This window comes from Anser brachyrhynchus, assembly GCF_964034855.1.
Source record: "Anser brachyrhynchus genome assembly, chromosome: 13".
In the NCBI taxonomy this organism is placed as follows: domain Eukaryota; kingdom Metazoa; phylum Chordata; class Aves; order Anseriformes; family Anatidae; genus Anser; species Anser brachyrhynchus.
In genome coordinates, this window is record NC_137708.1 from 16,124,008 (window position 1) to 16,138,627 (window position 14,620).

The 14,620-nt window shown below is 46.9% G+C and overlaps 1 protein-coding gene across 2 annotated transcripts; it reads left to right on the forward strand.

Moving 5' to 3' along the window:
* The first annotated feature begins 312 nt into the window (after window positions 1-312).
* Window positions 313-10,033, forward strand: LOC308177253 (uncharacterized protein). Of its 2 annotated transcripts, XM_080554184.1 has the most exons (10): window positions 313-540; window positions 1,294-1,407; window positions 2,245-3,930; window positions 4,503-4,602; window positions 5,270-5,418; window positions 5,597-5,709; window positions 7,256-7,345; window positions 8,219-8,341; window positions 8,802-8,997; window positions 9,629-10,033. In XM_080554184.1, exons 1-9 carry the CDS (start codon window positions 480-482, stop codon window positions 8,985-8,987), a joined length of 2,622 nt encoding a protein of 873 aa, XP_080410310.1. In that variant the 5' UTR covers window positions 313-479; the 3' UTR covers window positions 8,988-8,997; window positions 9,629-10,033. The 2 variants fall into 2 exon arrangements, with proteins under 2 accessions (XP_080410310.1, XP_080410309.1); XM_080554183.1 differs by having other exon boundaries at window positions 8,802-10,033.
* The last annotated feature ends 4,587 nt before the right edge of the window (window positions 10,034-14,620 follow it).

Below are 14,620 nucleotides of genomic sequence, written 5' to 3' on the forward strand. Positions count from 1 at the left end.
CAGGGACAAACAGCAGGACCACGGCCGGTGTTAGGAGAAATAACTGGTCCCCGGGGAGCTCCTGGGCTTGCAAAGTACTTGTTTGCTCCAGCAAGATGGATTCTTTAAAAAACCCTTAATTTTTAGCAGTGTAATTTCCTTACTGGCAATAGCAAAAAGGCAGTAATAGTAATAAACCATCAGCGTTATTTTTCAAGTGTCTTTTTTAACAAGGGTTAATCAACAGTAAAATTAACAGGCCCCTGGAGGGAGCTACCAGCAGCCCATTCTGACTCACAGACTGAAATTTATTGCAGCAAGAAACTCATTTGCATTTCCTCCCGCATGTAGAAAGGCACACTAACAGAAGATGTTTGTAGGGAAAAGGGGTGGAGAGCAGGGAGGAACACAGACCAGTGAAGTTGGTTTGGTTATAAAGAGCTAGGGAGGAAAGAGAGGCAGCATTTCAGCCCGCATCTGGGTCTTCAGCGGACTCTGCGATGGCAGTCAGAAAAGCTGAGTCACTGCATTACTCCATAGGGCTCTTGGGCATTTCCGCAGGTAGGGATCGAGTCTTCTTGGCATGGGAGGATGGGGTTGGGACTAGCTTTCATGGACAACCCCCTTTTTGAAGGGGCTAAAACGTCTGTTTGTTCCGAATCTTCTCCGCTTGGGTAAAACTTTTAGATCCGGAGATCCCTCTGCCTGGTTCAGCAGCCAACAAAATATTTGTCTTGGCTTTAAAACGCTGGCCTGAATTCTTGTACTCAATCCATCTTGAGTGGGAAGCAAATCAAAACTTTTTGATAGTCATTTTCATAAATGATTTTTATTTGGATGCATTTTCCTCTCTTCCTTTTCTCTCTCTGTCTTCCCTGTTGCTCTGTTTTCTGTGTTCACTCCCTTTCTTTTCCTCCTTTGCATTTCATCTTCCTGAGTGCTGCTACTTTTCAGTTTTAGGCTAGTTTTCTGTAGGCACAAGGCTTATGGGATTGTCTTTAGAGTGTGTGTGCTTGTCTGTCTGCCTTTTGTATAACTGGAATCTGAGATCCAATTTTTACCTTTATCCGACAACGGCGGAGCACTTTCAAACACAAATAAGTTCAAGTTTCTTAAAACTGGGCACCCAGAAAGAGGTGAGACCTTGGACACAAAACAAGTTACAACACCCTCCCTCTAGATCTCATTCTTTGCAGATCTTGCACTGTTATTTTTTCTCTTTTGCTTGCTCTTGTCACTCTGGTTCTCTCCTGTTTTTTAGGGGCCAGAGTTTACAAGCTCTTTCTCTTTTTCCACCTCCCTTGTCACACACAGGATCCCTCTTGCTGGCAGTGCATTTCTACAGTTTACCCAGAGCAGCCCCAGTGATCCCCAGCACAGCTTTAGGAATCCTTCTGTTGATTTTATCATCGCTTTTGGCGTATGCAGGTAAGACTCGGAGGGTGGCCGGCTTCAAGGCCTCCCCCTCCTATAGCTTTACAAGTATTTGGTCTGCTTTGCCAACAGGTTTATACGAACTGTGTCAGTCTTGCTAGATCACTGATCCATTCTGCTTAGGGAATCAACACGCACACATTTTTCACAATCTATTTTTTCATCAGCACATCACATTTTTCCTGTATAAGTAACCAAAGAAATAAATGATAGTTTTGAACAAATGCTTCATCACAATCTCTGAGAGTTTTAACAGAGTGAATATACTCTCTCTGTATATAAGACAGTGAATATATAACAGAGTGAATATACTCTAAATGAGAGTGAATTTCTCTAAAAATTATTCCCAAGCTTTCTTAGATTAGTTTAGGCATCCATGGTTTGAAAGTGCTTGTCAATATGTGAGGCTAAGAGGAAAAATCACTTATTATAACAAATTCCATGCTCTTCAGAATGAATGCTGAATTATTTCTCCTTTTGTGACTTGGAGCAGTGAGAACATGAATATCCCAGATTGAAAGCTGGTATTTTTTCCACTACAAATCAGACAGCCTGGGAGAGGCACAAACACTTGTGAGTTCACACAGTTTGCTCTGAGGGAGACTTTATAGTCATGTCTACACTGTGTAATGGGGCACTGTGCAGACTGACCCAAGCTCATTTTAGCTGTCTGAAGTCATGCAGGACCTGTGCAGCCACATGCTTGTGTTGTAATCATGGTTCCAAGACACCATGTGCTTGCTGTAGCACAGCTGCCTATCGTAAGTGTGGCTTTCCATAACTTACTCTGTGAAAATCACAGTTCTGCCTGTATTCCCCTTTGTTTCATAGGAATTCGGAGAAGCCAAAGAGATGCGTCCCTGTTCTTGTCCCTCTGCCTGACCATCTCAGTGTTCTGGTGTGGCTATGGAGTGGTCTTCATTCTGGAAGGGCAAGGAGTTTTGAACGACACCGGTGATTTCCGCAATGCCTTGGTGCCTGGCCTGGTCACATTTACTTTGGCACTACTCATTGTCGCAGTGGTGGGCTTCCTTAGCAGAGAGGTCATCCTAGCTCTGATTGCTTCTGCTGTCTCACTCGCCAGTGCTCATGAAGTCGCCATGCACTATAGCACGTCTTTTGGTTCCTCTGCTGTGGCTTGCAATTATATGATTGTCTGCTTGGTTGGTGGCTATTTTGCTCTGGGAAGGATTGTTTATTTCCTCTCCAAAGAGAAAATTGCCCTCCCCGGCACAGATCTGGCCAAGAATAAGGCCCATGAGAAGATCCAGCCCACCAGTGGTAGCATGAATCATTTTGCGGTTTTCGGTGTGATCCTGAACATGCTGTCTGCCAGTGTCTTTGGCTGCAGGCTCCTGGGCGTCACTAGCAAACTTTTTATCGGACAAATGCCCTGGCTGTGGGCAGCTGGGGTCTACCAGATTGGAGTCTGCATTTTATCATACCGTGCAATGGATGTACTAATGGCTACCTTCTTCGGTTTCACTTCCATCCTGAAATTTGCGGGAGGCTATTGCCTTCTATACCCAGTCTGGCAAACTGAGGAACCATCCTTCCCTACCCCATTCCTCGTCGTTTTTTCAATTCTTTTTGCTGTCTTGGCTCTCTTTCTCACTCTTAAGAGCCTGGTGGATGGCCTGTATTTGCTGTTTTATGTGGCCTACTGCATTGCATTAGCTTGCCGTCCCAAGGGATTTTTCGAAGGCGGACCCCAAGGTGTGGATGTGGCCATCTTTGTGGCCTCAGCCTTGATGGCTCTGATTCACCTGTACAACGTGAAAGCAGGCACCAAAGTCCCAATTGGGCAGGGTGTTGTGAAGGCCCTGCTTGCTCGCAGCAGTTTCCTGAAGCTTCGTGAAGGGGCAGACCTTCACACTCCCTACCTAGGGTACTCCAAGTACGCCGATGCAGAAGTACTTGGCTATGCGTGCAGCGTCCTTGCTTCTTTTGCTATAACAATGACAGGGGACCCACAGGCTCCACTCGCTACTGTTGTAATCCCATGGGTGGTGGTAGCTGGTGGGATCCTTAAGTTTCTAGGTGGCTCAGTGGCCTTTGCCCGGGGTAAAACCCTGGAGAGCAGTGCCTTCATTCTCTATGCTGTCATGTGGATCATCTGGGGCTTGGCAAGGTATGGTGGCCTCTATGGCACGACCAGAAGCTTCCACACAGCAGTAGGCATCATTGCTTTCATGCTTTTCAATGGCTTCATTGTCTTCTGCACACTCTTCTTAAACATCACCTGGTTCTTTTACTCCCTCACTTTCTTGCTCATTGCTGTCAGCTTCCTGCTGGATGCTGTCGGTGCTCTTCCAGTCGGCTATGACATTGCTGCTACTGTCATCTTTGGTCTGGTCAGCTTTTACTGCTTCCTGTCTGCGCTTTTCAACAGCATCTTTGAGGGTTCCTGCTTACCGATGGGTAGGCCCCTTGTGCAGCTCAGTGGTGTTGGGGGAGGAACGACCAAGTGCCTTCACCTGCCTGCCAGGAAAGCTTCCTCAGTCAAGAGAATTGCAGGTAAGGGAAATGTATAGGGGATAATGTCGGGTGGAGGGGTAATTCTGGGAGATTTTGTAGCAGAACAGTATTAAAAAGATGTTTTTCCAATCCAGATGTGGAAACCACAATAACCTGATTGCATTTTGACCAAGTGGGACAAGTTACAAATGTCCTTTGAAGCAAAACACACTATGTGGGAAATAGAACCGGTTCCTCAGTTTAGCAGTGATTTTGCTGCTGTTTGTCCTGTATCATATCCCTGTCTGCTGGACATCCAATATGTGATACACGAATCCTCCAGGCTAGTGCTACCACTGACAGTTTTGCACAGAGAAAGCAAGGTACTTGCTCTTCCCACAGGTTTGAATGACTTCTGGCCCAAATGAACGCGGCTCAGATCTCCCCTAAATACCAAATCTTTTCTTGGATGAATGCTAGAAAATGTACTGTCAGAGGAAATACTGTGTTAGTTGGGAAAAGGAGATATGAGAGCACTGAATTGGCTGTTTTGTCTGTGACAGCTCTTCCGTGAATTACAGCCCCTCAGTTCTAGTCACTGAAGGGATTCTGCCCTGTTCACATGTCAACAGATATCCTGAAGAACGGAGGGACTTGTGGCATCCCCACAGATACTGTATATGTGCTTGTGGCAGCCTGTAATCGGCCTGATGCTGTGGAGAAAGCTCACCGGTAAGTGTTTGTCTTGCTGCCCCACTGAAGGTTTCCCTGGCTAGTCTAAGGAGGCCACTAGGACGTACAGCTGATAGTGAGTCCTGGCTATAGCAGCCGCCCAGAGCAAGGAGACACATAGCTTAGCTTTCCTAGGAACAATAAGGTGACGAGCTTGGGCAGAAGATCCAAATGAGAAATGGAAACAGTTGAGCCGAAATTGTCTTACAACAAACTAACGGCTCCTGACAGGTGATAGAGCCGGGTAGCTTGGATACCACAAGGAAACTCAAAGATCAAGAAAAGTCAAAATGGGGCACCCCTTCTCTATATTTGTAGATACATGTTGTCACAACCAAAATCCCTCTGGTATTTAACAAATGTCTCTAGCTGTACTTTTGTAAGCAGCTGGGACCCCTCAGAACTTAGGCAACTGGGTCTTTTACCCATCACAACACAAGAAGCTAAGACCTTGATTTGTAATTTATGATCAGGAACAGTCAGTCACGTCCCTTCCTTTCAGGTCAACTATTGAACAGTCCTACTTTTATTACAGATGGCTGACCTGTAGCAGAGCCCACACCCTTTGTTTAACTCTAGGCTTCTCCAACACAATTCCTTTTTCAGTTTGAAAATAAATTCTAGCTTACTTCCAAACTCTTTTTTTTTTTTCTTGCCCTCTCTACAGCTCCAAACGCCAGGCTCAGGAGCGCCCCATGTCACTCTGGATTTCTAGCCTGAAGCAACTGGAACCTGCAAAGCATTTGTTTAGCCCCCTCCTCTGGGACTTCATGGAAGCTGCCTGGCCATCTCCAATCAGCTTGGTGGTTCCCAGAGGTGAGGAAAAGCTGTTAGTTTCAAGCTCTCTGGAGAGCACTAGCTTTGAAACTCCAACTTTAAGTCATGTTTTTCTGCAATGCCATGAGCTCCGTGGCAATACTGGTAAGTACTGGTAAGACCATTGCGTGAGGATGGACGTGCATCAGTAAGTGCTGTGCCACTCTTCCTCGTGCAGGTGCATGGGTGGACTTCCTGGGGATGAAGGACTCTGCTAAATACGTCGGTACCCCTCAGAGCATTGCCATCCGCATCCCTGATTGCTCCGTCACCACACACCTCATCGACCTGGTGAGTGGTCAGGGTGCACTCATCCCAGAACTACTGGCAAGTGGGGCCTGCCATTCGACTGCACAGGGAGCAGATGTGGGGTCAGCCACCAGCACCCAGGTCTTCTGGGCTGCTTCAGGGGTCAAGGATGGAAAGACTGCAGTACTCAGCTCACTCTCTTGCTGGGTGTTGGCACCCCTCCCCACCTTTTTTCTCAGAGCAGTGAGGATGATAGCATGTTCAGAGTGGTCTCCTGGGGAGTGAAAAGTGCTAAACTGAATAACTCCCACAAGAAAAACATCATTAAGGAAGAAGGGATGAGTTATGCAGACAGCTGGTAGCTGATTTTATTGCAGAAGAGAGGCTAAAAGCAAGAAAACAGACCACCAGATCAGAATGCCAGGAGAGATATAATTAACAGACACATTGTCTGATTTCCTGCCTTGAACATCTTGAACATTTTTGTTGCAAGCACAGGCTTGTTTGAAGCCAGAATAACCTGGGAGGGTCCCAAATGTAGAACAACATCAGTTACAACCTGCACTATGTTCTGAGCATCCCTGCTTCGTGACTTTACTCAGGCAGAAGGTGCTGGGCTAACAACCTGGGAGAATATGTCTGTGTGTTGCTGGGGTGAGCACGTAAACATTTCAGGGTGCCCAGACACGTGGGATTAGAGCCTGTCCTATCCTGCTATAGCTTCAAGGTTATTACAGCACTGTAGGCCAGACGCTGGCTTGTCCGTATGGTTTTCTGATCCCTGCTTGGAAGAAAGCTCCTTCTGCAGCATGCTGCATGACCTCTTCTTGGCAGCAGCAGCAGCAAGCGAATGCATGATCAGCTGCAGCATACTGGCATAAAACCTGCAGAGAAAGCACGGTAGGAAACTTTCTGCTGCAGTGCTGAGCGCTGCCCCCGGGCTACATTGACACAGCTCTGGATGAGAGCATGTTGATGCTGCTGCCTACTGTGCTGGGAGTCAGTTTTCTTCCATAGCCTTGCCTTTAAAATGATGATCTCTGGCTTGGCCAGTGGTAACTGTGCTCTGGGTGGAAGGAATTGCATTGTTAGGCTGCTATTCCCACCTGCAGGAGCTATAGGAGGTGTATTACAAAGAACAGTGGATACAGCCCCATAACCTTGCTAGTAAATTCACCTTGAATGAAGGAATTGCCGTTCTTTGCACAGCTCAAATCCACGGTTAATCGCTCTATTTCTGGGCTTTGCCAGAGAAACCGTGACAACCTGCTTGTTCTGCTCACTGCTGCATTTCTAGGACGGGCATTGTACCTTTTAGGCGATTACTATTGCTTGAAAATAAAATGTTCTTGCCTGATTCAACGTCAGGAAACCCCAAATCAGCAGGGTCTTAGTCACTCACACAGTTTTGGAGGGATTTGTCTCTTCCAACTTTAGTTGCCTACGCAGAAGGGGTGTTTACGTGGGAGAGTCACACTGAGCTCTTTATAGAGTCACGGGGATTCGCCAGGGAACTTCACAGTTCAACTCATCTGTTTTGTACCACAAAACATGCTCAGGGCTCTTGTTTCCATTTTCCTGCCACCAGGTTGGCCCCATTGTGGTCACGTCAGCTAACCCAACAGGAGAGGCAGACACAACACACCACAACCAAGTGTACGCCAAGCTGGGAGATAAGGTAATGGAGGCTTTGTGTCTTTTCAGCCTTGTAGGTCCCCAAAGACACAGGGATGGGAGAACACACTCATCAAGTCAACAGATGATACCAAGAATATGGGAGAGCATGTAATTAAAAAGATGTCATTGTCACTCATGTTGGTGCTAGAGTGAAAGAACAGTGTAAAATAAGAAACTTTTTGGAAAACCCAAATGCTTCTATTTTCTAAAGCATAGCTAGGGCTTGGCAACTTGAGTTAGTTCATCTTCCAACACAGGATGTTATGAGCAATTAAAAAAGATGCTTCTTTGTGTACAAGCAATTAAACAACTGGTGCCTGAATGCATCAGGGCTCCGGCTACCGTTGGAGATTCCCATCTTTAGCTGAAGCTGGTCTAAAACTGGCACCAGAGCTTTAAAACATTTCTGGCTTTTAGAACTTTTGTAAGTTCTGGAAGTACAATGGCCATGGCCATTCAGATGGCTGTCTTTCTTTTCACTGCTAAATCCTGACAATACTACACTTCTGAAAATATATTCATGGCAGATTATTTTAAGGCAGTTTTAAACAAGAGGCAGTGCAAATCTCCCACCACTAACTCAAAAAAAAATAAATTGTTTTTCTACATATCTGATTTTGGATGGGACTCCCTCAAAACTCCTCATCTGATGCAAATCTGCTTTGCTATATTGCTGATTTACATCCCATAGAGCTCTCTCTTTGCTTTTACTGAGTTCATTCATTCCAAATTCAATAGGTAGTGGTTACACAGGAGGGTAGGAAGGAGCGGAACTGCCTTTAACAGCTGCCTGCTGTTGAGATGTTGAGAGAGGGAAGCTGCCATCTCTCTGCCTATGTGCCTGAGCTTGCTGTGAAATTTCACTGCCCTTCAGGTGGATGCAGTTCTTTGTGATGGTCCTTCTCCAGAGAATATTGCCTCTACTGTTGTGGACTGTACCAAAATTGACAGTGGAAATATAGGATTCTTCAGAGTTGGTATCATCCCCAAGTCTCAGGTAAAATTAATCCTGATCTGATTTCTTCTCTCTTTTTCTCTCTGCTTTGCACATCTCCATTAAGTGGATTTCAGACTGGGAGTTCCCTGGTTCCATAAAGAAATCTGTGATAGCATGAGGAGTTATCATAGTCTGGTATGAAAGAGCAGAAAAACAGAGCTCCGCGTTGCCTGTGTCCTGGTCCTGCAAACATCACTGCACCTCTCTGTGCTGGGCCCATCTTGGTCCATGCAATGTCAGACTGATTCATTCAGGGAAAGAGCTCTGAGATCCAAGGTCTCTGTGCAGCAGGCGCTCCATTGACACCTGTCCCAGAGACCTTTGAATAGACAGTGTAATCCCAAGGATATGCCCAGACAGGCAGCTTGAAAAAGAACAGGGCATATTTAAATACCTGGAGAATAAATTAGTTCTTTCTCCTAACTAGTAACCTGCTTACAGCTGTGTTTACTAATTCCAGGTGCTGCAGATACTGGAGCAGGTGCAGAAGAAACATTCACCGGTTCCTGGCAGTGGTACCGGGACCCCAAAAGGCCAGGAAGAACACCCAAACCACAGCCACGCAGTGCGAAATGGGGTGGGCACGGCTGCCCCAGCAGCCAGAGCCCCGGTGCACTCCACTGATGGGAACCACACTCGTCTCTGACTCTGTGCAGGTCAAGCAGCTGCATGCTCACGAGGGAGGTGTTTGCTTGAAAATGGTGTAGAGGTGAAACTGGGGAATGGGAGAGGTTTCTGAGCTGCAGGGGTGACTCGTTCACCTTTGGATGCAGTGCAGAGCTGACTTCTAAACTACATTCGCTCAGTTTGTAGAAGTAAAATTTTCACTTATGGAAACTGCCAGCTTTCACTGGCATGACAAAGTGTTATATCAATGACTAGCCCCAAAGTAATGGAGCTTTTTTTCTTTTCACTAGGAGTTAAGGCCTTCTGATTGGGGCAGAGAATATCTTGAAGTGCTACACAGTTATATGTTAAGGAATAAACACTGCATGGAACTAGAAACGCGTGAGGGAGAAGGGAAGGTGTATTCAGGTCCCATGTTGGTGCATACAGTGAACTTCTTAAAAATAGATGAAGCCTTGGGAGCTGGGGCTGTCTTTGGTGTATCTTCTCCAGGTAGAGGTCACGGAAGCCGACACTAACCACAAGTGCTGTTATCTGAGGTTTTCTGTGTTTCACAGTCAGTGTGAGGGTGGAATTACCATTTTGATGACTCCAATAGTATCTCCTTAGAAGTGCTGGAGCATTATGGAAGATCCTCCCTTCTCGTTTTATCTTCTGCAGAGTCTGAATTTCAGAAGAATCGTATGCACTGCGTTTGAAGATGCTAGAAGCTGGTCTGTTGCCTTTTAGCATAACTGAACATACTTCACGGTACATTTCCTCCAGAGTGCAGACTTTGTACAAGAGTGGTAACTGACCTGGAGGAAGTAACAAGAAGTTTCAAACCAACATGAAGAGTTTTCTTTGGCAAAATCTGCCTGGCCATGCAGTTAGTGGCTTGTTTAGCCTCTGAAAACTGTTGATATTACTCTTACCTGACTCAGGTGCAAGGTGCTGATCAAACTGCAGCTGAAACCAATGAATAATCTTATTGATTTCACCTGAAGTGCTATTGGAACTTGAGCATAAATGCTGTGCAGTCAGAGAAGCTAAACCTCTGTGAACTGTGGCAAAACCATGCCTTCTCAGCTTGTTCTTTACAGAACTGGCTCTCTTCCTGCAGAGAAAGAAAATGTCAGATAATTGAGTTTGTGAACTCATTTTGCCAGTCCACTTACTGTATCTCTTTGGTGTTTATTAAAACTGACTTACAGAAATCAATAAAATATTTTCAATAAACTGTCATATGTCACACAGGACTGTGCTACCAACTGTGGCAAAAACCTGGAAAAAACTTTGCAGGTCATGGTTTTATGGATTTCAGCATTTTGGGGTTTCTTAACTGTGCACAAGTGATCTTACAAGTGAATGAAATTGCAGTATTTTCTAGGGTGGGAGAGAAGAGGGAAAGAGAGAATAATACCTAACATCAACCCCCTGGTGCCAGCTTCGCTGGGGAGTGCTAATGAGTTCATAAACACCAAGGCTGAATTTGGCTCCTTTCCTAAACCAACTTTTAAAAAACGTTGTCACCAAAATCTGAGGGAGCATGGTAAGGAGTATTAATCTGGAAAGGAGCATTACAAAGCCTTTTGCCGTGGAAAACAGCCCTTAAATATACTATGGATGCTGCTGCCCTGTGCTGCATGTAATGGTACTTTTGAACCAAGTTAGGTGATCTTTAAGGTCCCTTCCAACCCAAAACATTCTATGATTTTAGTGTACCACAGACTAAGAGCAGTTTAAGGAGTTGGATTCTTCACAAGATGCCTTGCCTGGATCCATTTTTTCCTCCTTCAGTCTTTCTCTATGGTGCCTGTTTCTTACAGGAACTGTTGACGCCAGTATCACGACGCTGGGAGAACAAGGCAGGGAACCACCTCGCGAGACAGGTGCAAGACAGGGAAAGACTTCAGTTAAGTTCAGTCCTTTCTTCACCCCACCCATACCTCTCCCATGTCCAAGCAAGCTGGAAAGAAATAACTTAGGGAGGAGGAGACTTAGATGGCATGTTTCAGTTAAATCAAGGCAAAAGAATTTGTAATATTTCCAGTTTTCCCAGCATTCAAGGTGAAGCAGAACATTTTTAAAGGAAAGTAGAGAGAGAAAAAAAGGCTCTGTTACAAGCAGCAAATCCAAAATACTCCCATCAGAAACATTTGGTCTCTTTCAACAATTTGCTGAAAAATTATAGATTAAATCCATGCTGAGATGTTGACAAGAATTTGTAAAATACTTTTCATTGCTAAAAATGTAGGTTTGGGTCAAACATTGTTGCCCAGCCCTCTTCAGAGGAGATTTTAAGTGTGCCCTTCTGGTGCTGTTCCTCTCCCATCCTGCTCAATGGGAAGGATTGGTGCTTTACTGTGTGACAGACGAGGGACAGGAAGGGATTTGGGGCCCCCAAACCTCCATCAAAGAAAGAATTTGAAGTCACTGAGGAAAATCAAGAGATTTCTGAGAAGGGCCAGTTTTGGTTTCATTGTCAGTGACTCTGAGGGCTTTAGGCCTGAAAGGTCTCTCTGGGAGACAAAATAACCTGATGAATGGACCTCTTTGTGAAATAGCCAACGCTTTAATCCCACTGGGGTTGGAAACAACCCAGGAAGAAGGGCCGTCCCTCCTTGATTTTGCCCTTTGTGCAGTCCAGACATCCATGTCAATGGAAAAAAAAAAAAAAAAAAAGAATGGAAAATAAAGAAGGGCATTTTCCTGTCGCAGGAAGAAAACAGCTCGCCCTTCTGAGAATAGAGCTGTGCCATAGGGACAGGAACTGACTCAATGGCATCTTCATAAGGGTGCGTGTTGGTATAGTGGGTGGACCTGATACTGCAGCGGTTCAGGGAGGAAGGGTGGCATCACAACCACCTCTTGAGTGAAACCAGCCGACCAGAAGGCTTGAGACATGGGCAGAGCCTGGAATGTCCTGACAGCCTCCAGCTTAAGGAAACGCCAAGACTGGGAGCTCTGTAGGGACGCGGTCCTCATCTATTTGGCTCTTGCTCTTCATATACAAAAGCCAACATCTGCCTATAGCTTGGGATGGGACATCAGCTGGGAGAAAAGGCCGAAGGAAAGTCCTTATCGGGTGATAATCAGTCACATCAAAACCCTCAGGTCTCCTTGGCATTACTGAGGCACTGCATCTGAAAACACCCCTTGCAATGATTTTATGTCCTACTCACCTTGCTGCATTCTTCCTGGTACTCCGCCCTATAACATCAAGTGCCTGGGGTTATTACTACAAAATGACTAGATAATCTGGTTTGTCTCTTTTTGGAGAAATACTAAGGACAACAAAGAAACAGCATATTTTAAAACCCGTGCCAGGTCTTCAGCTGCTCCGGCTTGGATTTCTCTCTGTGACGGCTGTGCGTGTTGTGCTGCCCAGCCAAGAACAGGACAACCTCTGATGGTCTAGAGCCATCTGGGCATCCCCAGCATTCGTGCCAGCTGTAGTAATGAATTTATGGAGCAGCTTGGTGCCAAGGCTTGGAACAAGGCAGAACAGATAGCTGGGTGACAGCAGCAACTGGCTGTGTAACAAATCTTGTGGGGAAAAAACAGCCGTCTGGAAATTGGGCTTCTGGAGTCAGAGCAAGAACTAACTGGATTAACTTCTAGCTGTGACTCTGATATTCTTCCCTTCTGCCCCAGCTAGAAATGTTTCTGATGGCTCCAACACTTTCACCTCCTTCTTATGCACTGCGCTGTCAGACCTGGGGCTGAGGCTCTGCAGCAGCAGCGTTTTGGGGCTTCGGTGTATTACCCTGCTCCATTCCCATGGGTGCTGGCATCTCACTGCCAAGGGGACTCAGGAGACAGCCAACCATACACGTGAGGGCTGGTGGTCAGCTTGGTGGCTCCAGGCTGTTGGTCAGTGACCTCCAATGGAGGCCCTCTACCTCCAGCTCCTTCGGTGTAGGTTCTCCATTCAGATCCAGCACGTGTTGGTGGGCTGTGAAGGGACACGAAGCCAGCCAGCTTCCAGCCTTCTGCCTCAGTTCCCATCCTGGTACTCATGGGATCCGACTTGCCAGCCCCCTGGGCTGGATGGAGCAAGGCCGTGCCAGGGGTGGTGCTGGGGTCAGGATGGGGAGCTCCGTCCTGCACAGCCAGTTCAGCACAGCCCCTGCACCTGGCCAGGGCTCAGCAGCCACAATAAATTCCTCAGCGCCCACCGGTAGCACAGCAGCCTTCCTTGTGATCTGTCACAGGTTCACTCCCAGCACTCGTGCTGCTTTTTGCTGAAGTCATGGCAGATGCACAGAACCAGTTTGTCGCCATTACGGGTTCCACCGTCACCTTCTGCAGGCAGCGACGACACCCTAAAATAGCAGGAAGTGCCCGAATTCCCTTTCAGTGCACTGTTCTGTGGGATGGGTGAGTACCAGCAGCGCTGCCTCTGCCCCGACCAGGCTCTCCTTATCTCCTCAAAATTCCCCTAAGCCCGATAACTGCCCGCGGCATCCTTCCACATGCAGCCTTGCGAAGGACCATGTCCTCCTGCACCAGGTTATCAGATCTTGCACGACCCAGAGCCTGCCACAGCCCCCGTCCCCCTTCCTATCACCCCCTGCAATTGCTCCGGGCCCTCCTTGCCTGCAGCTGCCAGCAGCTGTGCTCACCTGCAGATTAAACCAAGTCCCAGTCGCTAAGGCAAGAGCCTTTTGTGGAGCAGAAAAAGTGAAGGAGGAAGAAGTGGAGGTGTAAGGATCAAGTGGACACAGCAGCCAAATGCCCAAAGACCAAATCCCATAGGCAGCAATGCCCGTGTCCACTGGGACACAGGACATGGGCTCGACTCTCCTTGGCGACAGGAGGAGCTGAGGTGGGGTTTCTGCAGACATCCAGAACCACTACTCATGTTGCCTGCTCCATCTCACTTCCAAGCTCCAAGGAGACACAACAAAGAGTGGGTCAAAAGGAAGCTGAAGCCCCGCATCTGTCCCTCTTCATAGCCAAATATCTGACACGAAGCAAGGCAGCTTTGAGGGGCTCTGTAACTGAAGACCGGCCTCACACAGCAGCTGCTGGATCCATTGAACCTTTTGGATCCTTTGAGCTTGCCCTGTCTGTGATGCCGCAGGTTTTGGTGACTTTCTGAACTTTTTGGAGGTGCTTTGTCCGAAACAGTACAATTCATCCTGTGTATGGAGGAAGAGAGCCCTACCACATTTCTAGGGGAAAGGTAACAGGCAGTGGTGCGTGCGTGGGCACAACAAATGCTAAGAGAGCTATTTTTTTCCTGCTGCTCCGCACAAAATTATATTCAGAACGTTCCCTGATAAAATGCATAGGTCAGCTCCGGGAATGAAGGAACCAACTCCTGGGTCACAGCGTCCTCCCCATGTCAGCATCTGGGCTGGAACAGAGACGTGAAGCCCTTCACCACCAGTGACATTTAGTGCAGTTTGCTTCCTTGATGATGTGACATTCAGTTTTGCAAAAATATTTTTCACCATGTTTCTTTTAATAAAACATGGGCGGACTTTCTGCTCCTTGCCTAAAACTTCCACTCCTGTGCCTGTCTCTACAACTCTTTTCCCCCTCTTGTCTGAATGCACACACACGTGGGCTGCTCTTCTCTGCCAGAACTGGTGTCCTGGCCTTGAAAACCATTTTGCTGGGGCTCAGCTAACTTCTGAGCAAACACTAGGGTGAGAAGTGGGG